The 26,097-nt window shown below is 36.4% G+C and overlaps 1 protein-coding gene across 1 annotated transcript; it reads left to right on the forward strand.

Moving 5' to 3' along the window:
• The first annotated feature begins 513 nt into the window (after window positions 1-513).
• On the forward strand, window positions 514-24,278 carry c5 (complement component 5). The gene is made up of 44 exons (XM_053610338.1): window positions 514-616; window positions 887-1,082; window positions 1,488-1,638; window positions 1,741-1,811; window positions 1,892-1,986; window positions 2,093-2,175; window positions 2,274-2,364; window positions 2,729-2,834; window positions 2,939-3,071; window positions 5,920-6,035; window positions 6,166-6,366; window positions 6,724-6,927; window positions 7,030-7,236; window positions 8,902-9,060; window positions 9,155-9,281; window positions 9,899-9,967; window positions 10,474-10,644; window positions 11,476-11,556; window positions 11,831-11,911; window positions 12,005-12,196; window positions 12,322-12,409; window positions 12,504-12,586; window positions 12,792-12,931; window positions 13,869-14,090; window positions 14,278-14,338; window positions 14,446-14,535; window positions 14,649-14,855; window positions 15,381-15,459; window positions 15,718-15,874; window positions 18,769-18,867; window positions 19,030-19,201; window positions 20,468-20,673; window positions 20,935-21,087; window positions 21,224-21,286; window positions 21,670-21,763; window positions 21,848-21,887; window positions 22,321-22,423; window positions 22,516-22,590; window positions 22,702-22,807; window positions 22,946-23,029; window positions 23,148-23,237; window positions 23,378-23,461; window positions 23,553-23,697; window positions 23,838-24,278. The coding sequence occupies exons 1-44, from the start codon at window positions 549-551 to the stop codon at window positions 23,974-23,976; spliced, it is 5,382 nt and encodes a 1,793-aa protein (XP_053466313.1). The 5' UTR covers window positions 514-548; the 3' UTR covers window positions 23,977-24,278.
• Window positions 24,279-26,097: the final 1,819 nt, after the last annotated feature.

Consider the following 26,097-nt stretch of genomic DNA (forward strand, 5'->3'; position numbering starts at 1 on the left):
CTCGAAAACTCCAGTGGCACAGCAAATACACCATGAGACTTTTATATTTGTTTCCACTGAACCATATTTACATTAGGTCATTTTGGGCATGTAAGCATTGTTTTTGGTACAAAACTTTGCAAACTTAAATGATTAGTTTACACTGACAGCTTACACTAACACTACATTTACTAAAGTTGTGTAAAATTAACAACAATATCATCATCAACAACAACAACAACAACAACAATTTTCTTTTCTTCTTCTTCTTCTTCTTCTTCTTCTTCTTCTTCTTCTTATTATTATTATTATTAGTATTATTATTATTATTATTAAATACATGCGGGATATGTCTGTTAAAGAAAGCTGCACAGCAACCTATTTCTGGGTTTTACTGTGTGGTATTTAGACCAAGGTCCATGCATTCACCCCTTTAGCTGCATTTTCTGGTAGTTCTTGCATCATGAAACACTCTGGTTCATAATTAACTGAAAACAAACAAAGAAAATCAAAAAACAGCAGCGTTGCTTTAAGCTTTATCTTTCATTGAATGGATCTAAGACAGCATTATGTTGGGATTTCTATTTCTGCTCTGCATTATACATGTGCTGTCAGTGACTGAAGCTCAGCAGAGAACGTAAGTGTACACTATTGTCTATCAACAAAGAGCTCCAATACAAAATTCAATTTAAAAAAGGAAATTTGATAATATATTTATTATCAAGTAAAATTTGATCATATATTTGATGAGCTATTATTATTATTATTATTATTATTATTATTATTGAACTTTAATACATTTTGTGCACAAACTCTATTGTTGGCAATAAGATTTTTGTTACTGAGATGCAAAACACTGTTTTCCAATTTTCTTATTACACTGAGATTAATATTCCATTTCTGTTAGGTACCTCATCACGGCACCCAAAGTTCTGCGAGTTGATGCATCAGAGACTGTAGTGGTGCAGTTGTTTGGCTATGACCAAGAAACCACAGTGAACCTTTACCTTAAAGACAATCTGGCATCTGATGGCAGAACTTATGCATCTCAGAGTCTCAACCTCAATGCCAAAAATGATTACCAAGCTGCAGCTACTCTACGGGTACTAGTGATGCACACCATTCATTTGCTTTAAAATTCTGATTAAATGAAAGCCATTTTACATTGAATAATGTCACAGTATATTATTAGATTTAAACTGAGTGCACTGTATGCAAAACTGTGAGTCATTAGCTTCACAAAATCAAACTTTGAAAGATGATGGTGTGCCATTATTAATAATATTAACAGCAGAAACTGTTCAAAATGTTCTGAGCAACATTTGCTGACAGAAGAAGCCCTGTAGATACTTGTATATCATTCATATGTTTATATATTACTTATATTATTATATGTTTTTGAAGTTTTACAGTTGAGTACAACATGTAATATATTGTAGCACCATATAAAACATTTCTTAGTGTTCCCCAGCATCTCAGTTTTTATATGGTTTACTCTTTGCCCTCAGATTTTCCCAAACATTGAAAAAAAGGTCACTCATCTCCACCTGCAGGCCATATCTAGTTCCTTCACCAAGGACATAAGAATACCAGTCATTCGTCACAATGGTTTTCTCTTTATCCAGACCGATAAACAATTATACACACCTGAACAGCAAGGTGAGTGTTGGGAATAGTGTGTGCCATATTTGTAACTGAATCTGAAAATGTGAAAAGGATAGAGAGAGATCTGTGTGTGTGCATGTATTTCTCTCACTGTAGTTGAGGTACGAGTGTACTCTTTGAATGAGGAGCTGAGAAAGACTAGTAGACCTGTTTTCCTCACGTTCAAGGTGAGCTTCTTTTTCTACATTCATCTTTGATGTTGGTTTAACTGCATATACCAATATGAACACCTATTATTGTACTATAGGACCCAGATGGCATCAAAGTGGAAATTATTGAAATGAATGACATCATTGGTGTGAAACCATTGCTTCCTCCATTCAAAATACCCTTGAAACCTAAGTATGAATAGGTTTTGTGGCTTTGGTACATCATTAATCATCAATCAGTGACAATGTTTTGTGCTAGAGGCGTGAGCCGGTTACTTACACAAATAATCCATCCTCAGGTTTGGGGTCTGGAAAATCGAGGCTGCTTATGCTATTAACTTCACTACAACTGCTGTGGCTGAATTCGAGGTCAAAGAATATGGTACCTACCACTTTACAATTACATGTAACATGTAACATTCAGATTATTGTGCAAGCTGTTCCTCTTGTACTAAATGATGGTGAACCTTTCTTTCTCAGTATTACCCAGCATCTCAGTCCGCATCAAGCCTGAAGAAAACTACGTCAGCACAGCAAACTTTGAGGCCTTCAAACTGAAGATATTTGCCAAGTGGGTTTCCCTGGTCCACTGAATTTACTGTTATCATACCAGACAGTGTACCCAAAAATGTTATATTACCATATCATTATAGACATACAATATATTTTGCTGTTTGGCAAATTGAGTGTTAATCGTATGCTTTCTATATAACCTACTATGTAGACATTTTGTAGAAGTAAAGGTTCCCTCTAGCACCAGTTTGACCCCAAGAGGAAACCATTATAGTATACATGTCAAATCCTACAATGAACTGTTTCCCTATTAGACAGGGTTCCATGTTGGACTTCTTTAGGAAGATAAAAACTGTTCAATATCCAAAAGAACCTTGAGTAAATATTTATTCTAATAGTTTGATTTTTGTTTTTCACTGCAGATATGTAGGTGGGAAACCAGTCAGTTCAGCAAATGTCTTCATAAGGTTTGGATACACCAATAATAATGCTGTGGTCATAATACCATCAACATTAAGACATTATAAGGTGATGACAGCAATCCTCTAAGATTATGTTTATGAATGAACAAAGTAATTACAACTAGAATCAGTGCAACTAGATGAATCTTATTAGGATATTTGCTATTTCAGCTGGATAATGGCGAAGTGGAGGTTGTGTTAAACATCAGACGTGCTCTGTCCAGTGTAGATTCTGGGCCTAAGGACCTGTACGATATGAACAACCATTTCCTCCGTGTGGTTGTTTTGCTAAAGGAGTCTACTGGTCAGTCTTGTAACCTGATTACATGTTTGATTTTCTCATTTGTTATTAACATGTGACAGAGGTATCTCTAGAAACATTGTGACACTGAGGCAAAAACCCACCAACTTTTCTTGCCAGTCAAAGGGGGAATTTATTGCCTTGTGTTACTGTTCTCCCCATGCACATGTTACTGATCTCCTCATGTACATGTGGATATATTAAAAGATGCATTACATTAATTAAGCACTTTCACAGGAGCAAGAGTACTGTTAAACTGAATATCAGCATAGCTGTGATTCAACCTAACTGTACAGTGCAGTCAGGTCCATAAATGTTTTGAACATTAACAAAGTTAATGTTATTATCAGTGTCTCCAAGAGTATATTGGAGTTGGAATTAATTATGCTTTGAGTCATTGTCCATCTGCACTGTGAAGTGCAGTCCAATGAGTTTTGAAGCATTTGGCTGAATCTGAGCAGATACTACTGCCCTATACAGAGGAGGTGGTATGCTTTGGATCATGAGCATTTCCTTCCCTTCTCCATGCTCCTCTAGTCCCATCGTTCTGGTACAAGTTGATCTTTATCTCATCTGTCCTTAGGAAGTTGTTGCAGAACTGTATTGGCTTTTTTTAGATGTGTTCGGCCAAGTCTAATCTGGTCTTCCTGTTTTTGACACTTTTTTTTGATAACCCTCTGAAGGTATTTTGGTGAAGCCTGCTTTTGATTGTTGCCTTTCCGAATACCTAATACTGTACAAATACAGATATGAAATATAGGCAGAGTATTGTTTTTCTTTTAATTTTTTTTTTTTACAGAAAGCTTGGCAGAAAAGCATCAGACTAGTATACCAGACGAAACAAAAAAAAAAAGGGTGCAAGCACGAGGGTTTTACTTTAAAGGGGTCATGAAAATCTTTTTTCATTTAATGTTATAATGTTCTCTGAGGTCCACTTATAATGTTAGCAAGATTTTTACATCAAAATAATTTAGAAGTAATAGGCTATTTTCTATCCTGTTTTTCACCCTCTGTTTGAAACACTCCATTTTGACAATCATGCTACGTTCAAGACTTGGAAGTAAATGCCCACTGCTATGATTGAGTAACGTCCTCGCCACTACACGTGTAGAATTGTTTTGAAAATTTCAGCCATACATGTTTGAGCCAGAGTCTGATCCCGAATCAGATAACAATGATGAAAACATGGTAAAAACTTTATTACTCACACTTGTGTGTTGCTACATTACTGTTGGGTCCAATACAGTCAGCACATCTTTTATTTTTTATTAACTGTGACTTGTTTAAAAATGAATAAAAAAAAATTAATCACAGTAAAATGAAGAGAACAAATGAACAGTGTCTCACTGACACGATTTGGAACTTCATTAAAAATAAAGTTCATACACGCTTTCCTAATGTTAGGATCACAAGGCAGCCAATGCAAAGACTGTATTTTTCCACAACTTGGCACTGCACAACATTTTGTAATCCTCTGAGGCATCACTATCGTTTTTGTTGTGTTTGTGTCTCTGTCGTATTTACTCATCCCCTACTACATGCGTGAATCGGTGGGCGGGCTAAAGAGGCAATGATGTAGAAGTAGGCGTTGATCTTCTTCTGTCTTTCATCACACTATGATGTAATACTGAGACAAAATATTAAATGAACCGTTTTGACAGCCTGGTTTCAATAAAAGCTATTTTTAACTAATGATGAAGTTTTGAGTTCTGAAACTTACAGGATGTTTTTATTGTATAATGACCTCTTAGATGTCAAAAGTTCAAGGACATTTTATTTCTCAATTCATGACCCCTTTAATGTCGAGCTTCTAATAACAGCTTGCAGAAGCTCATGGTGAGGGTTACTGGTTTCAGCAAAATTCCCTCCCCAACTACAACTCATAAATAGCACAAAAAGGCAAAAAGAAACTAACACAAAATGTTTGCAAATATAAAAATGGCAGATATGTTTTTCTTTTCTTATTTTTTACTTTTTGAAAAACAATTTAACAGTCCTCAGTGCTGAGGACATCGGAGTACTTCATTTGATTTACTTTATCGTTTAGTAAAGAGTCACTTCAGAAGTAGAAGTAGCAAAAACAGTCCAGTCCTAATATACTTACATTTGCAATACAACAACAGCTGAACTGTTCACCATCCACTTTATTAGGAACACCTGTACACTTGCTCATTCATGCATTTATCTAATCAGCCAATCATGTGGCAGCAGCACATTGCATAAAACCATGCAGATGCAGGTCAAGAGCTTCAGTTAATGTTCACATCAAAGATCAAAATGGGGAATAATGTTATCTCAGTGACATTAACTGTTGCATGGTTGTTGGTGCCATTTGGACTGGTTTGAGTATTTCAGATACTGCTGATCTTCTGTCATTTTCACACACAACAGTCTCACAAGAGTTCACACAGAATGGTGCTAAAAACAAAAAACATCCTGTGTGTGGAGAGTCTGCAGGCTGAAACATCTTGTTTATGAGAGAGATCAGAGGAGAATTACCAGACTGGTCTAATCTGACAGGAAGTCTATAATAAATAGTAAATCTGAGGCTATCATGGGCACAGACTCACCCAAACTGGAGAGTTGAAGACTGGAAAAACACCAGATATTCTGATGTTTGGTGTGAATATTACCTGAAGCTCTGGACCTGTATCTGCATGATTTTATTCAATGTGCTGCTGCAACATGATTGGCTGATTAGATAACTGCATGAATGTGCAGTTCTACTAATCTAGTGGCCAGTGAGTATAGATAGATAGAAGATATGTCTAAATACATAGATGCATGGGTTCTTTGCTGTCCTTTGACATGTTTTGCTCCACTGCAAGTGTGATCTCTGCCTCATCGTTAGGTGGTATCTCCCAGGAGGCAGTACTGTCCAATGTGAAGTTTGCTCATGCTCCGTTTACCCTGAGTCTAATTGCGACTCCTCCTTTCATCAAGCCGTCTTTACCATACAACATCAGAGTAAGTTATGTCAGCTAAGAGGTAATAAAATGACTGATGTGAATTTAGGACACATAAGCTTGTTTTCGGTGACAAATCTCTTTGGATATGCTGGAGTTCTTTAGCTTTTTGCCCATTTTCTTTTTTTTAGGTTTTGGTGAAGGACCCACTGGGTGAATCAGTGAGTGGAGTGCCAGTAAAGGCAAGAGGAACATTAACTAACACTGATCAAGAACAGGAAGCGCTCCAATTCCATGGACGTACACATGAAATCACACAGACATCCAGTAATGATGGCATTGCATATTTTGTTTGCAATATTCCAGAAAATGCTGAAAGAGCTGAATTTACTGTAAGTAAACATTTGCAATACTATAGTGAACAAAGCTTGATGTAGGATTATCATACAATTACACTGTCTCTTTTAAAAAATAATAATAATAATAACAACATTTGAACGTTGTTAATTTTTTCCTATAAAAATCATTAAGAACCATAACAGAACCTGCTGGTCAAAGGAAAAACTCTAATTGTTACTTATTTATTTATTCAAAATTTTAAGCACATTTATACATAACTCAGTGACAGATAGCACAAGAATATTTACAGGTTAACAGAAAGGATTTTCACGGTACTTGAAACCTTCTAATCAATGTTACAATGTTACAAACATATAACAACATGAGTTTTAAATAATTTTGTATTTCAGTTTGAAACAAATGATAAGAATTATCTACCAGAAAGCCAGGCTCAGCTTAAAATCAGCACTGTGGCCTACAAGTCTGTCAATCAGCGCTATCTGTATATCAATTTACCTTCACATACCTCAGCTTTTAATGTAGAAGACTATGCCAATATCAACATCAACTTTCACTATCGTGACTATCTTTCACTGAAGACCTTCAGTTACCAGGTAAGAGATTGTCAAATGTCAAATGTCCAGACTTGTCCAGTAAAGAAGTGAAGTAATTGTATTATTTTATTCATTTGCTTGTTTGTTTAATTTTTTTCATAGATTATTTCAAAGGGGAAAGTGGTAAAGTTTGCCACAGAGCAGCGTGTGTCTGACAAAGTGCAAAGCATCAACTTTAAGGTGACATCGAACATGGTGCCATCTGCCCGCCTGGTGGTCTATTACATCCTGTCTGGAGAGCAGAGAGCTGAACTGGTTGCAGACTCTGTGTGGTTTGACGTCAAGGCCAAATGTGTCAATGATTTAGATGTAATTTTATAGCTTGAATATTATATCATCAGCCTTATTTATTTTATGAAGATAATTAAAAGACAAAGAACTACAAACTAATATAAACACACTATAGATGCCCTGGCAGTGTTACTTAGAATTGCTTGATTCTCTATATTTTTCCCTTCTGTTTTACAGTGAGGGAAATAAAAATGTAAAAAATTCTGTAAATATATTTCCAATGATGTTATTCACATGAAATTTTCACCAGACATCAGTATTAACTCAAGAAATCCAGAAATATAAAGAATTCACAACATTAAATTCCACAAATAAAGTTAGGAATAATAAAGTGGAATGACACAGGAAAAAAGTAAGAAAAAGCAGTTCTCCAAGGCAAGGTAAGGCGAGGAAACAACTGAAATCCGTAAGTAGTTAGAAAGTAATTATACTTCCTATCTGTGCAAATTAATATCAGCTGGGTTAGTAAATTGATGGTCTGTAAAAAGGCTTTTCTTTAGCAAGGTGTCACACAAGAAACATCTCATGATGGGTAAAAGCAAAGAGCTCTCCCAATACCTTCGCAACCTTATTGTTGCGAAGCATATTGATGGAATCAGATACAGACATGTTTCAAAACTTCTGAATCCTCCAGTAAGCACCATTGGGGTCATTATCCACAAGTGGAAGCAACATCACTCCATCATCAACCGGCCACGCACTGGAGCTCCTCACAAGATTTCTGACCAGGGAGTCAGAAGAATAGTCAGAAGAGTAGCCCAAGAGCCAAGGACCACTCGGAAAGAACTCCAGAAACACTTGGAGGCAGCAGGTACCATTGTCACAGAGAAAACAATAGGCATAGCTCTCCACTGCTCACGCTCACCCCACAAGACTCCATTACTAAAGAAAAGGTATGTCAAAGCTCGTTTAAAGTTTGCTACAACTTTTAATCGTTTAAAGTTTTGCTACAACAAAAATTTGGACAAGCCTATGGAATACTGGGAGAGTGTAGATGAGAGCAAAATCTTTTTTTTTTTTTGGCTGTCATACTACACACCATGTTTGGAGAAGAAATGGCACTGCACATCACCCTAAAAACGCTATACCAACAGTGAAGTTTGGAGGTGGAAGCATCATGGTGTGGGGCTGTTTTTCATCACATGGTACTTGCAGACTTCATATAATTGAAGGAACAATGAATGGAGCCCTTTACCGGGAGATTCTTGAGAAGAATTTGCTACCATCCACAAGGATAATGAAGATGAGACATGGGTGGACCTTCCAGCAGGACAACGATCCAAAGCATACAGCAAAGGAAACTCCCAATTGGTTTCAGAGAAAAAAAATTGAGGCGTTAGAATGGCCCAGTCCATCACCTGACTTGAATCCAGCTGAACAAGATTTAAAGATAATATGTTTAATTTCTTCATACAGGAAGCATCTTGAAGCTGTCACTACAAACAAAGGCTTCTCCACTAAATTAAATAAATTTCAGTTAGCGTGTTCAATACTTTTTTCCTGTGTCATTCCCCTTTATTACACATAACTTAATTTATGGTCTTTTATGTTTGGATTTCTTTATATGTATGGATTTCCTGAGTTAATACCAAAGTCTGGTGAAAAGTTCATGTGAATAGCCGCATTGGAAATATATTTATGAAAAAATGTTGATGCATTCAATATTTATTTCCCCTACTGTAGGTGAACTTGGCAGCTCCCAACAAGGACTACAAACCTAAAGACACTCTTACGTTGTCAGTAAAGACTAAGAGTGTGAATGAAAAGTCCCTGGTGGCACTGTCAGCTGTAGACACGGCCCTGTACAACCTCATTGCCAGAGATAAAGATCCACTAAACAAGGTCAATATGCACACTTCCATTTATGATGACAGTGATGATGATGATGATGAGGATGATGATGTAGTATGTACTTATGCTGGTGTCATTTTTACAGGTACTGCAGCAATTAGAGCACAGTGACCTTGGCTGTGGAGGAGGAGGAGGCCGAAATAATGCTGACACCTTCAGCCGTGCTGGACTGACATTTCTTACAAATGCAAATGTTGAGCCCTTCGATACAGGTAAATATTTAATTTAAACTCAGGATGTAGTTTTAGATCTCTAATGAGTGTGACAGTGGACAATGGTGTCAAGGAAAAACTCCCTGAGACAACATGAAGAAGAAACATAGCGAGGAACCAGACTCAAAAGGGAAACCATCTTCTGGGTGATACTGGACAGTGGGATTATAAATCATTCACTATACAGATGTAGAAGATTAAGGGTTGACAATACTAAGGCATGTTCAGTATGAGCACACTGTGAATAAGAGCTCTTAGATTTGAACAGGACAGTTTTTATGATTACAGCAACAGGTATAAATCCACAGTATACAGATGAGATTATCCACTGATGAAATTGTTTTTATGAAGCATCATGATGGATAGGGTATTAATGGCATGTACTGGACAACCATTGTAGTCCATTATGTCAGCTGTTTTGTTTATTAATGATTACATGTAAATTCAGTAATTTTATTTATTCATTTATCTTCGGTAACCACGCTATCCTGGTCTGGGTCAAGGTGGAGCCTATCCCTGAAACATGGGTGTGATTTAATTAAAGTAGACGAGCAAACATAGAAACGAAATTCTTTCTAGGATTTGTGTTTGGTAAAGGAGCTGTCTTTATTTTACAGATGAGACCTGTACAGCTTTGATCAGACCCAAACGCGCCACTCTTTCAGTCACGGAGATGCAAGAATATGGTTAGCTTTTATGTGTGCCTAGTTTGATTAATCAAAACTATTAGAAGCCATCTCAGTAATTATGTTAGCTCATGGAAGATTTTTTTATGGAATGCATTCAACAGCAGCATTACATACACTTGGTTCTGTCAGGCGAATAATCAGTACAATGAGGAGGAGGGCTCAGTAACTTCAGATAAGATTTCTGCTATAGCTGGCCTTACCTTTTTGATCATAAAATGTAAATGCAGACTTCCTCTGGTGCTAATTGTGCTGCTTGCTGTAAACAAGCTACCTAATAAACTATAATGTTTTCTGCCATCACATTTAAAGTGACTGTGACCCCCTATAGAATCAATAGTATGTCTGCCAAATCCCGTAAATGTAAATGTATATGTACGTACAGCTGCCCTAAGAATGCATTTCAATAAATAAAACACCTATGAGTGCTGTGCACAGCTGTGAATAATTAAAAAAAAAAAAAAAACATTGCAAATGATTTTGAATAAATCGTTCCTTCTTTGCAGCCAATAAATACAATCATAATAAGCTATGCTGCCTGGAGGGAATGAACACCAGCCTGGCTCTAGACACCTGTCTGGCTGCAACCAAGAAACTCTCAACTCCACACAAACAGTGCAAGATAGCTTTCCGTGTATGCTGTGACTTTGCCCAAAAGCATCAGAAAGAAAAGGAGAGTATGGACACTCTTTTTAAATTAAATTATGGCTTGTAAAATGTTCACTGGTAAGAAATGAATTATTACATTATTATATGTTCTAATGTTAATGAGCCATGATCATTTGCTTTGTGCTTTTCTTAAAGAGACAACACCAATTATCTTGTTTTGACTTTTTTCTCTCTCTTTGTCATTTTCAAAAGAGAGTACAGCTTACATATTAACACATTATGTGGCACACACGAGCATTTTGAATTCTTTTTAAAATTGTTAATAAGTTTTGAAAAAAAATCAATATTTGAAAATGATAAAAAAATTATGCTGTGATATCAACAGTTCAATTTTTATTAGTCACCGTTATATTTCTGATATCAGGAATTCAATTTAGACAAGTAAAAAATGTAATTGTCACTACAAAAAATGCAGTTCAACTAATAAAAATGTGTCCACCATCAAAACGAATGGGGAAAACTCATAAATTTTTCTGACTCCTTTCATAATTTGCACAAGAGCTAAGTTCACCACTGGTAAGTGTTTTAAATCTGAAACAGTTGGGATTTTTTTTTCTTTTAGCAATTTTTAAAACTGCTAACACATGCAAATCAAGCACACTGATATTAGAACATGTAAAAATTCAAGGCTTACTAGTAATAATTTATTTAACTTTTATCATATAATTTGCAAAAACATTTGAAGTATAAAATTACACGTTTACTAGTAAAAATTTTATTTCTACTAGTGAAAATGATATTCTTACTATTAACTAGTGGAAATAAAACTTTCACATGGTATTCAAATTCCTGACATCAAGAAAGCCACATTGACTAAAATCTAACATCGTTTTCATCAGGGTTTCAAGTCGACACCCCTTTGACTGCTGTTCAGAAAAAGCTTTCTACTCTCTCTCTGAATGAAAATTTGGAGGAAAACGGTGGGTTTTTGTGTTGGTATTTGTAATATTATTTGTAATATTTTTGCTCTGTCAGGTATTCTTTGTTTGTTTGACATAATGAAAAACTTTAGTTTTATGTAAAGATAACACTGTAAAGTTAAACCATAACATTTGTTTAGAAGATTCACATTCAACCCATTGAGAAATTTTGTAAATGTGAATCATAAAAAAAATTCAGCAAACAGGAGCTCAGGAGTGGCAGGAATGGAGAGTCACATTTATTAAAATATAACGGCTTTATTGTATTAATCAGAGTTTGGATTTGACACACCCTGGACTACTGTCCGGAAAAAGCGTTCTGCTATCCCTCTGAATGATAGGATTGAGGAAAACGGTGGGTTTTTGTGTTGTTATCTGCAAAATTAGAACCATCTTAATGAGATTTTGTAGATATGTTGAAAGAAAATTAACTATTTCTTCTCTGCAGCTAAAAAATATGGAGCTTTTAAAGAATGTTGCCTGGAAGGAACTGACAGTAGCCCAACTCTGGAGACCTGTGGGGATCGCGCCCGGAAATTACAAACCAAATACCAGGGGTGTAAGGTAGCATTCCGTGAATGTTGCAGATTTGCCGAAAAGCTTCGAAAAGAAAGTACAGGTTTCAGCCTTGCTCGTTCAGGTATTCTTTGGTTGCTTGGAACCATGAAAAACTTTGCTTTTATGCAAGTGTGAAATACTGTAAAGGTAAAGTTGTAAGATTTGTTTAAAAGCAGGAAATAAATACCATGTTTCATTTGAGTGCAGAAATAGATTTTTTGCTGAATTTGAAGACAGAGCAGGTCCGCAGCTATTTTCCAGAGAGCTGGTTGTGGGAAGAACATGAAACCGAGAGGTGGGGAAATTATAACATTAACATTATAACATTAACAAGTAAAATGTACTTGAATTTTACACTGAATTTTAAACTTGAATAAAACACCTTGCAGGTCTGGATGGGTACATGTCACTAAAGCTCTTCCTGATTCTCTGACTACATGGGAGCTCAGAGCTGTTGGGGTGTTCAACAATGGTGAGATAAGGCAACTGCTTTGTATTAGCACCATCAGGTGGTAAATGAGGGAATACCACTTCCAGCAAAACTGTAGTAAATAAGTACATGAGAGACAAATGAATTTACAATTATCACATGAAACACATTTTGGTCTTCCATATAAGAGTTTTTTTATTTTTGATGCTGTGTGCTAATGTATCTCACCTTTTGCACCACAATACAGGAATATGTGTAGCAGATCCCCTGCGACTGTCAGTTCAGCAGGCAGTGAGTGTAGATGTGCCTCTGCCTTACTCTTTGGTGCGTGGAGAGCAGATTGAGCTCAAGGGATCAGTCTATAATGAGTATGATAAAGAAATAACAGTAAGAGTTCTATCTCCTTCATTAATACCTCTTTATTTGTGTTTAATATTCTTGGGGTGAATGGGACAATCATAATTAAGTACAGTATTTACATGGACATAAGATTTCTGGTGGCTTTAAGTAAGTAAATTTTATGTATTATCATGATAATAATATATTATCACGGCCCACTCAATTACGGATTATTTCTAAACTTAAAACATTTTTGTCTTTCCAAGATTTGGAGAAGGTTGCTTTTATCACATCGCGCTTAGATTATTGTAATTCATTGTACTCGGGTCTTCCTCAGTCATCTCTTGCTCGTCTCCAGATGGTTCAGAATGCAGCTGCAAGGCTGTTGACCAGGTCAAAGAAATTTGAACATGTCAACCCAATTTTAGCATCGCTCCATTGGCTCCCGGTCCATTACAGGATCCAGTCTAAGATTCTGTTGTTTATCTTTAAAACTCTTTATGATCAAACTCCTTCTTATCTCAAAGATCTTCTTACACCACATTCATCCAGCAGATTTCTAAGATCTTCTGATAGGTTTCTTCTGTATGGCCCATCGATCCTCTTTAAAAACTAAGGGGGATAGAGCTTTTTCAGTCACTGCCCCTCGTTTATGGAATCGATTGCCACTGGACATCCGCCTTGCACCCTCAATTATCATTTTTAAAAAGAGGCTAGAAGCATATCTTTTCTCCCAGGCATTTTAATCAAAAAATTTTTTTACTATTGTCTATTGTCTGTCTTTATTTGGTTTTATTCTGTTTTCTATTTTACTTTTCTTTACTCTGTTCAGCACTTTGGTCAGCTTTGCTGTGTTAAATGTGCTTTATAAATAAAATTTACTTACTTATGTACATACACTCATAACTGATGCGCATCTCTGGGTCTTTCTCTCTCGATCTCTCTCTCGATCTCTCTCTTGCTCTCACTCTAACTCAATGATCAGTACAGTGTAACTTTGTCAGCATCAGAGGGTGTGTGTGCGTTTCGGGGAACCCTTCTGACAGATGATGGTTACCGACAATTTAATAAAGGCAGGATTCAGGGCCGTTCTGTGGCACTTGTCCAGTTCTTCATCATGGCAGTAGAAGTGGGCACTCATAAACTCAGCTTCACTCTTACAACCAGCTTGGGAAGCGAGACAGTGGTCAAGACACTGAGAGTAGTGGTAAGATAGCACCAAAACATTTGTCAAGTCAAAAGAATTAAATTTTAAAAATGGTCACATCCACATCCACATTTTCAATATTCCTGAAAATACCTAAGTCTACTTCCTGTCATGTTTGTTGATGTTTGTGTAGATATACACATACTACAATGCAATATATTTGACAGATGATTTGATTTTTTAATAGCCAGAGGGCATTAGGAAGGAAATTTTTGTTGGACGCAGGATTGATCCAAATGGCATCTATGGTAAGAGCTTTCATATGAATTCCATTTTGTTCTGGAAAGATGTAACTTGTACATGTCAAGTAGTATTGTCAGGCTATCTACAAAAAAACACTGCTGTTTTTCATCAGGCACATCTGTGACACGTATTGAGCTCAGAAACTCCCTTCCTCCAAATATTGTGCCCAAGTCCACAGTGGAACGTCTGCTAACAGTAAACGGTAAGTTGTCTAGGAAAGAAAAGTCTTTAGCCAATAGTGTCAAGCTTAGAATAAGTCACAGTTTGTCATCATGCCCAAGCCATAGATTACTATCCTGCCTTTTCTTTGTTCAGGTGAGGTGCTGGGAGAGTTGCTGTCCATCATTATAAACCCAAAAGGGATTGTGCAGTTGACTAGCCTGCCCAGAGGCTCTGGAGAGATGGAGCTTATGGGTCTTCTTCCCATCTTCTATGTGTATGATTATATTGAGCAGTCTGAGCAGTGGGGAAAGATCAGGGAATTTGGAAACCCCATTCTTCTAAAGAGAAAGCTAAACCAGGGTAGGTCATGTTTTATACTAGACCAGATGTTGGAGGACATAAAACCTTCATGTCTCTGACACACTAGCTTAATTTGAAGGTGCAACGCATAAGGATTTGCATAATTGTAGGCGTAGAGCCTTTTAGAACATCTAAGCATGTGGTTATTTGATTTAATTGCTGCACTCATAACAAGGCTTTCAAAATTTGAAATATTGGCTCAAGAATCTGAAGGGATTTTCATGACAATATGGTTGCTTCTATAATATGTGTGATAGGATAGAAACATTTCATCACAAGATAAAGGTGATTAGTCAGAAGAACTTTGTATTGATTTGCAGTGACTCTTCCCTCTAAGGGGACAAATGAACCCAAACCATGGCAGCAAACTGCCCTCCAGAGTATAACAGAGCCATGGTTGTTGTTTTTTTTCTTTCCTTTGTTACCCATCTGTATTACACCATATTATTAATGTACAGGCAAACATTGAAGCTGGTTTGAATTTACTATAAAGATTCATTTACAAGCATCTACTACTTCTCCCAGGTATTACCAGTGTTATGTCATTTAAGACTAAGTGGGAGAATAATTTCAGTCTATGGAAGAACAAAGAACCCAGCACATGGTAAGTAACAGTCTGACTGTAAGTAACAGTGGTTTTATGCCTTCTTCACCACATGTTATCTAATCTGATCTAGACTCAGTTTCCCAAAGCATCATGGTTGATGGCTTTTAATCATCAACATAATATAAATATCATATTTTATCTGAGATATCATAAAATCTACTACTACCATGTCCGTAATTTTAGTGCTACAATCCAAAATAGACTGATATGCATTAAATTGCAATTAAAACACACTGAAATGTAACTCTTATACAGGCTGACTGCTCTGGTGGTGAAGACTCTGGCTTCTGTGAACAAATATGTCACAGTGGATCATGATATACTGTCCGGTACTGTCCGCTGGCTGATTAAGTGTCAGAATCCAGATGGCTCATTTAATGAGACATCCAGCTACAAGCCTATAAAGCTCATGGTACAGTAATCACACTTTTGATACCTATATTTAAGTTTGGATTAAATCCACCAACATTTGTTCTCAGCAACACAGATCAGTGGCAACTGGTGGTTATATTGGATGGATGAGCTAAAATCAAATACCTAGCTTGACAATTAAACTATTACAGTTGAACAATACATTATATCCAGAGGTCTTGATAATACATTTAAGTACTGTGAATGTAAAATAATATATGGGCAAAAAATTACACACACACACATACACACACCAAAAAAAATAACTAAACTTGAACTTCTGCCATCTGTCCTTTGGTGTAATTTGTAGTTTGATTGGACAATATGTGCTCAAACCAACAACTTTTAGTCATAACATGACTGCTGACGATGTATTACTGTAGCGTCACCTAAACAGGCTACAATATATTGGCCCAAATGGAGACCAAACATAGGCGCATGTCACTCTGTGTAATTGCGTGACACAACTGTGGCTGATAGGCTGCATTTACAGTGTCTACAGTGACTCTTCATACTGTTCTGTGTGTTTTTATTAAGGCTGCAGGTAGGAATCCTCTTTAAAACATTAGTTAATGTGGGGGAAATAAGTATTGAACATGTCAACATTTTTTTCAGTAAATATATTTCCAATGAGGTTATTCACATGAAATTTTCAGTATAAACTCAAGAAATCGGCACACGTGAAGTACCAAGGTGTCACACAAGAAATCCACAAATATAAAGAATTCACAACATTAAATAAAGTTATGTGTAATAAAGTGGAATGATACAGGAAAAAAGTATTGAACATGCTAAGAAAAAGCAGTTCTCCAAGGCAAGGAACCAGCTGAAATCTGTAAGTAGTTAGAAAGTAATTATACTTCCTATCTGTGCAAATTAATATCAGCTGGGTTAGTAAACTGATGGGCAATAAAAAGGCTTTTTGTTACCAAGGTGTCAAACGAGAAACATCTCATGACGGGGAAAAGCAAAGAGCTCTCCCAAGACCTTCACAACCTTATTGTTGCAAAACATATTGATGGAATCAGATACAAGTTCAAGTTCAGTTCAAGTGATTTTAATTTTCATTTCAACCATATACAGTTGGTACAGTACACAGTGAAATGAAACAACGTTCCTCTAGGACCACAGTGCTACATAAAACAACACACTAACCACATGAGATGACACAAAACTAAATAAGATCTACAAACATTCTACATAAAGTGCACATGCAGACGTGTGCTAAAAACACAGGACAGTACTACTAAAACAGGACAATAGGCACAGTAAGTGACAGTGTAGTACCAAACAGTACACAAATACAGTCGTCAAAACTTCTGAATCCTCCTGTGAGCACCATTGGGGCCATTATCTACAAGAGGAAGCAACATCACTCCGTCATCAACTGGATGACGGAGTGATGTCACCAATCTTTGAAACAGTGCCTATTAATGAAGTTGATATACAGTACTATGCAAAAGTTTTAGGCACACTATTTTTTTTAGTACAAACTTTGTTATAGATTTAAAAGTATGTGCCTAACCCTAACCCTAACCCTGATTTCTCCTGTTTTTACGTATATCTCATACTAAATTGTTTCAGAAATTAAAACAAAATCAAAGATAAAACAAATGCAACCTGAGTAAACACAAAATACAGTTTTTAATTGATAATGTTATTTATTGAAGCTAAAAAGTTATCCAATACCAACTGGGCCTGTGTGAAAATGTATTTGCCCTCATACTTATGAAGGATGAAGCTGGTTAAAAGGTCTTACCTAGTAACATACTCTGCCAAAATTGAAAGAAATTTCATATATGATGAAGGTGATTAGAAGAAGATGATTGAAATACAGCACTCTGGGAAGGTTTATAAATCTATTTCAAAGGCTCTGGGACTCCAAAGATCCACAGTAAGAGCCATTATCTCCAAATGGAAAAACTTGGCACAGTAGTGAACCTTCCCAGAAGTGGCCTTCCAAAATTCCTTGAAGAGCACAGCAACGACTCAACCAGCAAGTCACTAAAGAGCCAAGGACAACTTCAAAGCACCTACAGGCCTCTCTTACATCAATAAAGGCCACTGTTCATGACTCCACTATCAAAGAGACACTGGGCAAAAATGGCATCCATGGAAGTGTGGTGAGGTGAAAACCACTGCTAACCCAGAAGAACATTAAGGCTGGTCTGAATTTTGCCAAAACACACCTTGATGATCCTCAAACCTTTTGGGAGAATGTTCTGTGGATTGATGATTAGAAAGTGGAACTGTTTGGAAGACAGGGGTCCCGTTACATCTGGCGCAAACCAAACACAGAATTCCACAAAAAGAACATCATACCTACGGTCAAGCATGGTGGTGGAAGTGTGATGGTGTGGGGATGCTTTGCTGCTTCAGGGCCTGGGAAACTTGTAATAATTGAGGGAAACATGAATTGTGCTCTCTACCAAAAAATCCTAAAGGAGAATTTCTGGTATTCAGTCCATAAGTTGAAACTCAAGCACGACTGGATTATGCAGCAAGACATAGGAGCAAATCCTAGCCATAGAAGTATTGAGAGACTGATCTCCAGTTATCGGACGTGTTTGGTTGCAGTTATTGCTACCAAAGGTGGCACAACCAGATTTAAATTTTAAGAGGCAATTAGTTTTTCACATGGGTGATAGGTGTTGGTATTGGGTTATAGCTTTTTATGTTCAATGAAAAAAAAAAACTACATAAATAAAAACTGTATTTTGTGTTTACTCAGGTTGCCTTTGTTTTATGGTGTATTTCATTTGAAGATCTAAAATTATTTAGTATGAGATATACACAAAAAGAGAAGAAATCAGGATACTTTTTCCCAACACTGTATATAACATTTAAATATGTATATAGTATATTGTATACATTGTGATGTCTCACTTTTTCAAGGGTGCTGGGGCAGATGTCACTGAACAGTCCGTGTATCTCACATCATTTGTCGTAATTGGGATCAAAAATGCATTGACAATTCCCAAGTCCAACTTAGCGGTAAGAATGTTTTGTCTCTAGTTTACTCTCTTCTGCCATTACTATGCTCTGAACTAAAAATATTTAACTCAGTAATAATGTATTATGATACCCATTCTAATAATAGTACAGTGTATTATTCCATATGTAGCAGCCTAACATTTCAGATATCTGTCTCATCAGATATATAAACAAGCTGTGGACAAGGCGACACAGTACTTGTATTTACAAGTGACAAAGGTGAAAAGTTTATATGTGAGAGCTATAGCGGCGTACGCCCTGACGCTTGCTGACCTCCAGAACCGACATGCAGTCATACTCTATGATAAGCTTAAAAAAGAGTCACAGATTAAAGGTGAAGAGTAATTTCACATCTACACCAAGCATTAAAATTTCTAACATTATAAACTGTCATGATATGTGTAAAATGTAAATAAAAACAGAATTCAATCATAAACCCATATGTTATTCACAATAGAACATAGAAAGCATATCAAATGTTTAACGTGAGGAAATGTACAATTTTAAGAAAAAAAATAAGGTACATTTTTTGAGACAATTTTGTTGCCCCGTCCATTTGTTTTGAGACGTGTTGCAGTCATCAAGTTCAAAATGACCTTATTTTTTTAAATGGTACATTTCCTCAGTTTAAACATTTGATATATTTTCTATGTTCTATTATGAATAACATATGGGTTTATGAGATTTGCAAATCATTGCACATATATATATATATATATATATATATATATATATATATATATATATATATATATATATATATAGTCATGTGATAAAAATAAGTACAATCCATGGAAATTGATGGTTGTTTGACATATTTGGACAAGCAAACATTTGATCCTCTTTGAAACAGTGCCTATTAATAAAGGTTATATTTTGTAGTAATTTTCACAATTTAAATGAACAAAAAGCAGATCAGTCACAGGGAAAAAGTAAGTACATCCCTACATTTATCACACCTTCAAATCCATAAAAATAAAATCACGTGTTGAAGATTGGGTGCCAGTGATTAGAACCTGCTTAGGGAGTGCAGGTGGAACCTGTCTTATTTATACACCTCTCACATATAGTTTCTGGTGTTCCCTTTGTTACTGAGGTGTGTGGTGTCATCATGCCAAAATCTAAAGAGTTCTGTAAGATCTTCAGAAAAAAGGTGGTGGATGCCTAGGAGTCTGGTAAGGGATTTAAAACGATCTCCAAATTATTTGAAATACATCATTCCACTGTAAGGAAAATAATCAATAAATGGCACAAATTTCAAATGATTGCCAATTTGTGTAGGACTGGCTGTCCCAGCAAATTCGGTCCAAGAGCAGACCGTCTAATGCTGAAAGAATGCAGTACATGCAAGAAAACCCTTTAACATCTTGCAACTGAAAGAATATTGCATGGAAGAGTAGTCAAAAATTCCAGCAAGCCTGGTGGACAATTATACAAAACGCCTACAAGAAGTTATTTCTGCTAAAGGGTGTACTTATTTCTTCACATGACTGTGTGTATGTGTACGTGTGTGTGTGTGTGTGTGTGTGTGTGTGTGTGTGTGTATACACATACACGCACACTGTATATAGAATTATTTTACAGAGATTTTTGAATTTAGGAAACCCAGTAACTGTCCGGTTTTGGGAGGAGAACAAAGCCTCTCAGGACCCACTAAAGCCAAACAGGGCCTCTGCACTGTCAGTAGAGACCACTGTCTATATGCTACTCACTACTTTACTCAGAGGAGACCCAACATATGCCAAGCCAATCATCCAATGGATCACTGATGATCAACGATATGGAGGAGGATTCCACTCAACTCAGGTACACAGCCACAGTAAAAAGAAGTATGGCATGCAAACAAAGAAAATAAATATGCCATGCAAAATGCCTACATGGCTAAAAAATAAATGAAAGCAAGCACAGGCCAATAACCATTGCGCATATACGACATTTTGCTAAATTGAGATTCTCTGTGGCATAACAAGGCTGGTTACAGCCCTCTCATACACAAACACATGCATGATGTGCTCAAAATGTCTAGTCTCTAATATATTTTAAGGATCTTACTGTTCTGATAAACAGGACTCTATTCTAACACTGGAGGCCTTGAGCAAATACAGTATCTTAGTTCGTAGAGCAGTTTTACAAATGGACATTGACGTGTCATACCGGAAAAAAGGCAGTATCGGCCATGTTACTCTGACCCAGAGTATCCCTGTGGGCAAACCCATTGAGGTAGGATTTCTCCGGTCTGTGATGCGATTTACTATTCTAAAAAAAAGTTGTGTTCTTAAAAGATATCAAAAAACATTTCTGTTCTTAAGTGTATTTAATCATAAAGAATAACATTCTGACCTGTTATTTTGAAAAGATTGAACATGCTGATGATGTCATACTGAAAACAGGATACAGCACAGGGGTGTCATTTGCTAATGTGAGTGTCACACAAATATCACCTAAATATTCTGTGATAAGCACGGTGAGATGATTGTTTTAGGTGACATTTTGTCCCTATTAATTATCTAGACATATCTGCCTATTTTGCTGTCAAAGCGTGTTTGGTTGGTCACATGGGCATAATCATTTTTCTCTTTCTTTCTTTTTTCATTTGTATTTTTCCCTTTCTTCTCCTTTTCTTTTATTCCATTTCTTTCTCTCTTTGTCTAAGGACCGGTTTTAATAAGTCCATAAAAATGTAATTTTGTATATTGCTAACAAAGTCCTTATGGTCCTCCAAAGGATCTGTGGATATATATGTCTGTGTGGCTTTTCCATTAAAAGCAAACAGTTCATTAGCTTATGATCTTTCTTCCACAGTTAAGAACAGTGTATTATGAAACGACAGAAAACAACAATAACTGCAACTTTGATATATCAATAGAAGTTCATCCCCGAAACCCAAATTCAGGAGGTATATTGTTGTGGTGATAGTTCATAGCATTTCTATTTAGAAGTGAATACCATTTAATATAAAGATGGCCTTCTATTTCACCAGATCCTATTCTTCTCTCACCACGGATAGTGGCCTGTGCCAAGTGAGTACACAGCTGTAAATTCTACAGAACAGCACATTCTGTGGTCATTTTAAAAGGCACAGTCAAAGGTTTCTGAACCTTTAACCTAACTGACATCTACTTACGTCCAATTATCTCTCTCGAACTGCATAACACAAGGTGGGCCACTGCAAAAGCTTGAACCATGGTAACAACCATGAGCTCACCATCCCTTTTGGCCAAAACATATTACTACAAAATAAACAAGCCAGTATTATTATGGCGCCCTCTGGTGGCTGAGGGACCCAAAGCAACTGCTTACACATCTGTTTTATAGGGCCATACTGTAGAAACAGTGTACAGTCTTGATTAGTGCTTTATAGCACATGGTATTATGTGAATACAAATAGTTTAAAACAATGTATTTACAAAAATATATATTTCACTGAATGTCCTAGTAACGTTTATCTCACAGGTATAAACCACGTGAAAATGAGGTTGAGAATGAGGCAGGTCACACAGTATTGGAAATTAATCTGCCCACTGGTGTGAGCCCAATCCAAGAGGACCTAAAAAGGGTGAGACACATCCATGAGTTTCTTTAGTGCTGCTGAACTCCAGAATTTGAGGGGAAATGATAACTATTCTTAATTCACTGCATATATTGCAGTTTAGGGATGGACTCGAGAGTCGTATTTCTGACTATGAAATAACGGGCAACCAAGTGATTCTCCAGATAGATTCCGTGAGTATATGTTCTCATGATCTTTGGGTCATGAGTAACAAACATTAAGTAATAATACTGATGTGTAAACATCTGTTTGATTCTGCATAGTACCTCTTGTATGGTTTATAGATACCCTCAGATGAGTTCTATTGTGTGGGCTTCCGTATTCAAGAGGTGTTTAGAACTGGATTGAACAGTGCTTCTGTGTTCAAAGTGTATGAGTATCATGATCCAGGTAAAGCGTGTCTCTAAAGGTGGCCTGTGGTCCAGTCTTCTGGACTCATAAATTATAGACCCAAGAACATACCGTGTAATATGTACTGAATTATAATGACAAATATTCCAAACTTTCCATACTTGTTTTTGTCTACAGACAGTCAGTGTACAAAGTTATACTACAGTGAGAGCCGCAAGCTTCTCCGTCTCTGTGAGGCAGACCAGTGTCAGTGCATGGCAGGTAAGCCTCATATATACTTTCATACACAATTTAATTTAAGTTCTGAATAATAAAGATTGATAAACAGAAAAGGTATATACACACTGCCTAACTGCTTGTTGCCCCTCCTGTTCCACAGCTGAATGTTGCAAACTCAAGGCCAGCATTGACCCTTCTCTTACTGTTCAACAGAAAGTACGTGACGTGTGCAAAGACAACATCAAATATGGTAAATACTCAGTCAATAAAACATGGAACCCAATTATCATATGCAGAAGTAATGAAAGTAAAAGTTGGACATCATTTGAAATTGTAGAAAATGTAGACATTTTAAGTAACTGCTTTTGAAAACTATTATTTTTGTCCCAGTTTTAAAAGTGAAAATAACGTCAGCTGAAGCAGAAGGTGATTTTCTGACATACAATGCAAATGTGGAATCAGTCATTGAAAAAGGTGGGTTCACACATCTCTGGCTTCATCTAATATGAAAGATATGATAAATGCACATTCTCATGTAACCTTCTAAATTCCTTCTGCACCACAGGGTCATTAGACATTACAAGGTCAGGTACATCTCAGGTCAGCTTTGTAAAGAAGGCAACTTGCACCTCAACAAATTTGGAAATTGGCAAGCAGTACCTGATTACAGGTGCAGAGATCATGCACCTTCGAGTAAACCGTAGATACAAGTAAGTCTCTGTCTTATGCTACATTTTTCCTACCTTAAATCCTTATGGAACTGTATGGAATATGGCTTCTAGCCAATTTTCATTAATATGTTTAAACAACAACTGAGTGTTGTATTATGATTTTGTTCTTGTGCAATCAGGTACAAGTTTCCATTGGACTCACAAGCTTTGGTGGAGTGGTGGCCCTTGGATTCTGAGTGCCAAACTAGCTCTTGCAAACAATATACTAATGTTTTAAGTGATTTTGAATTTGAATACCTTAGTAGTGGTTGCCATTAGAGTGGCTGCTCTACATTTACAACATCCACATTCATTCTGGAACTTTTTGGCATTTGTTGAAGATATGTATATTTCCATACACAACCTCCCGTAACAATGCGTGTTTTAGAAGGGCTATGAAAATTATATTACACATAATTTGCATATTACATATAAAATGATCTACAGTGGTGCTTGAAAGTTTTGAATCCTTTAGAATTTTCTATATTTCTGCATAAACATGACCCAAAACATCTTCAGATTTTCACACAAGTCCTGAAAGTAGATAAACAGAACACAATTAAACAAATGAGACAAAATTATTATACTTGGTCATTTATTTATTAAGGAAAATGATATATATATATATATATATATATATATATATATATATATATATATATATATATATCATTATATATATTATAATATTACATATCTGTGAGTGGCAAAAGTATGTGAACCTTTAGGGTTAGGAGTTAATTTGAAGTTGAAATTAGAGTCAGATGTTTTCAATCAATGGAATGACAATTAGGTAAGTAAGCCCCCTGTTTTAATTAAAGAACATGGATTTATCAAAGTCTGATCTTCTCAACATGTTTGTGGAAGTGTATCATGGCACGAACAACTGAGATTTCTGAGGACCTCAGAAAAAGATTTGTTGATGCTCATCAGGCTGGAAAAGGTTACAAAACCGCCAAAAAGAGTTTGGACTCCACCAATCCACAGTCTGACAGATTGTGTACATATGGAGGAAATTTAAGACAATTGTTGCCCTCCCCAGAAGTGTTCGGCCAACAAAGATCACTCCAAGAGCAAGAAGTGTAATAGTCCATGAGGTCACAAAGAAACCCAGGGTAACTTCTAATCAACTAAAGGCCTCTCTCACATTGGCTAATGTTAAGGTTCCTGAGTCCACCATCAGGAGAACACTGAACAACAATGGTGTGCATGGTAGGGTTGCAAGGAGAAAAAAACTGCTCTCCAAAAAGAACATTGCTGTCCCTCTGTAGTTTCCTAAAGATCACTTGGACAAGCCAGAAGGCTAATGGAAAAAAATGTTTTGTGGATAGATGAGGCCAAAATAGAGTTTTTGGTTTAAATGAGAAGTGTTATGTTTGGAGAAAGGAAAACACTGCATTCCAGCATAAGAACCTTATCCCATCTGTGAAACATGGTGGTGGTAGTATCATGGTTTGGACCTGTTTTGCTGCATCTGGACCTGGACGGCTTGCCATCATTGATGGACCAATGAATTCTGAAATATACCAGCGAGTTCTAAAGGAAAATGTCAGGACATCTTTCCATGAACTGAATTTTAAAAGAAAGTGGATCATGCAGCAAGACAACGACCCTAAGCACACAAGTCATTCTACCAAAGAATGGTTAAAGAAGAATAAAGTTAATGTTTTGGAATGGCCAAGTCAAAGTCCTGACCTTAATCCAATAGAAATGTTGTGTAAGGACCTGAAGCAAGCAGTTCACGTGAGGAAACCCACCACCGTGCCAAGCTGTTCTGTAATGAAAAATGCTAGTGCAAAAGACTAAGATGACAATGTAAAAGATTATGAAATCAGCATGAAGTGTATGATTAAGAGTGACTGAAAAACAATCAGCATTTTAAGAGTGACTGGATGATAAACCAGCATTTAAACTGTGATAATGTTATAAAAATTAATTGTTTCTGCATAATAATAATAATAATAATAATAATAATAATAATAATAATCTGACTGAGCTCACGCCACAATTATAAATAAGGTATGTCTATGATGAATTAACTGTGGCAAAAGGTCAGGTGTGACTAAAAGAGAAATGGGGAAAAAACCCTGCCTAACTGAGATCACTGTTTCAGGATGGTATAAAAGCCTGTGCTACGATTGTACTCATTCAGACTATCTGCAGAAGTCTCAGTCGGTTGTGTTTTCAATAAAGTCTGGTTTTTGGCATCTTTAACCCCTTGACAAGATCACATTTTTCTTCATTCTGATGTTTGATGTGAACATTACCTGAAGCTCTGCATGATTTTTATTTTTATTTATTTATTTATTTATTTATTTTTTGCCTTGTGCTGCTGCCACATGATTCGATAACTGCATTAATGTGCAAGTGGTCCTAATAAAGTGGACGGTGAGTGTAATT

This window comes from Ictalurus furcatus, chromosome 22, assembly GCF_023375685.1.
Source record: "Ictalurus furcatus strain D&B chromosome 22, Billie_1.0, whole genome shotgun sequence".
NCBI lineage: Eukaryota > Metazoa > Chordata > Actinopteri > Siluriformes > Ictaluridae > Ictalurus > Ictalurus furcatus.

Excerpts from the sequence above, each read along its gene's own strand:
- c5 (XM_053610338.1), top strand. The coding sequence starts at position 549 with ATGTTGGGATTTCTATTTCTGCTCTGCATTATACATGTGCTGTCAGTG. Across the intron at positions 1,083-1,487 it reads AAGCTGCAGCTACTCTACGG|ATTTTCCCAAACATTGAAAA; the intron begins GTACTAGTGATG and ends CTTTGCCCTCAG. Across the intron at positions 1,987-2,092 it reads AAAATACCCTTGAAACCTAA|GTTTGGGGTCTGGAAAATCG; the intron begins GTATGAATAGGT and ends ATCCATCCTCAG.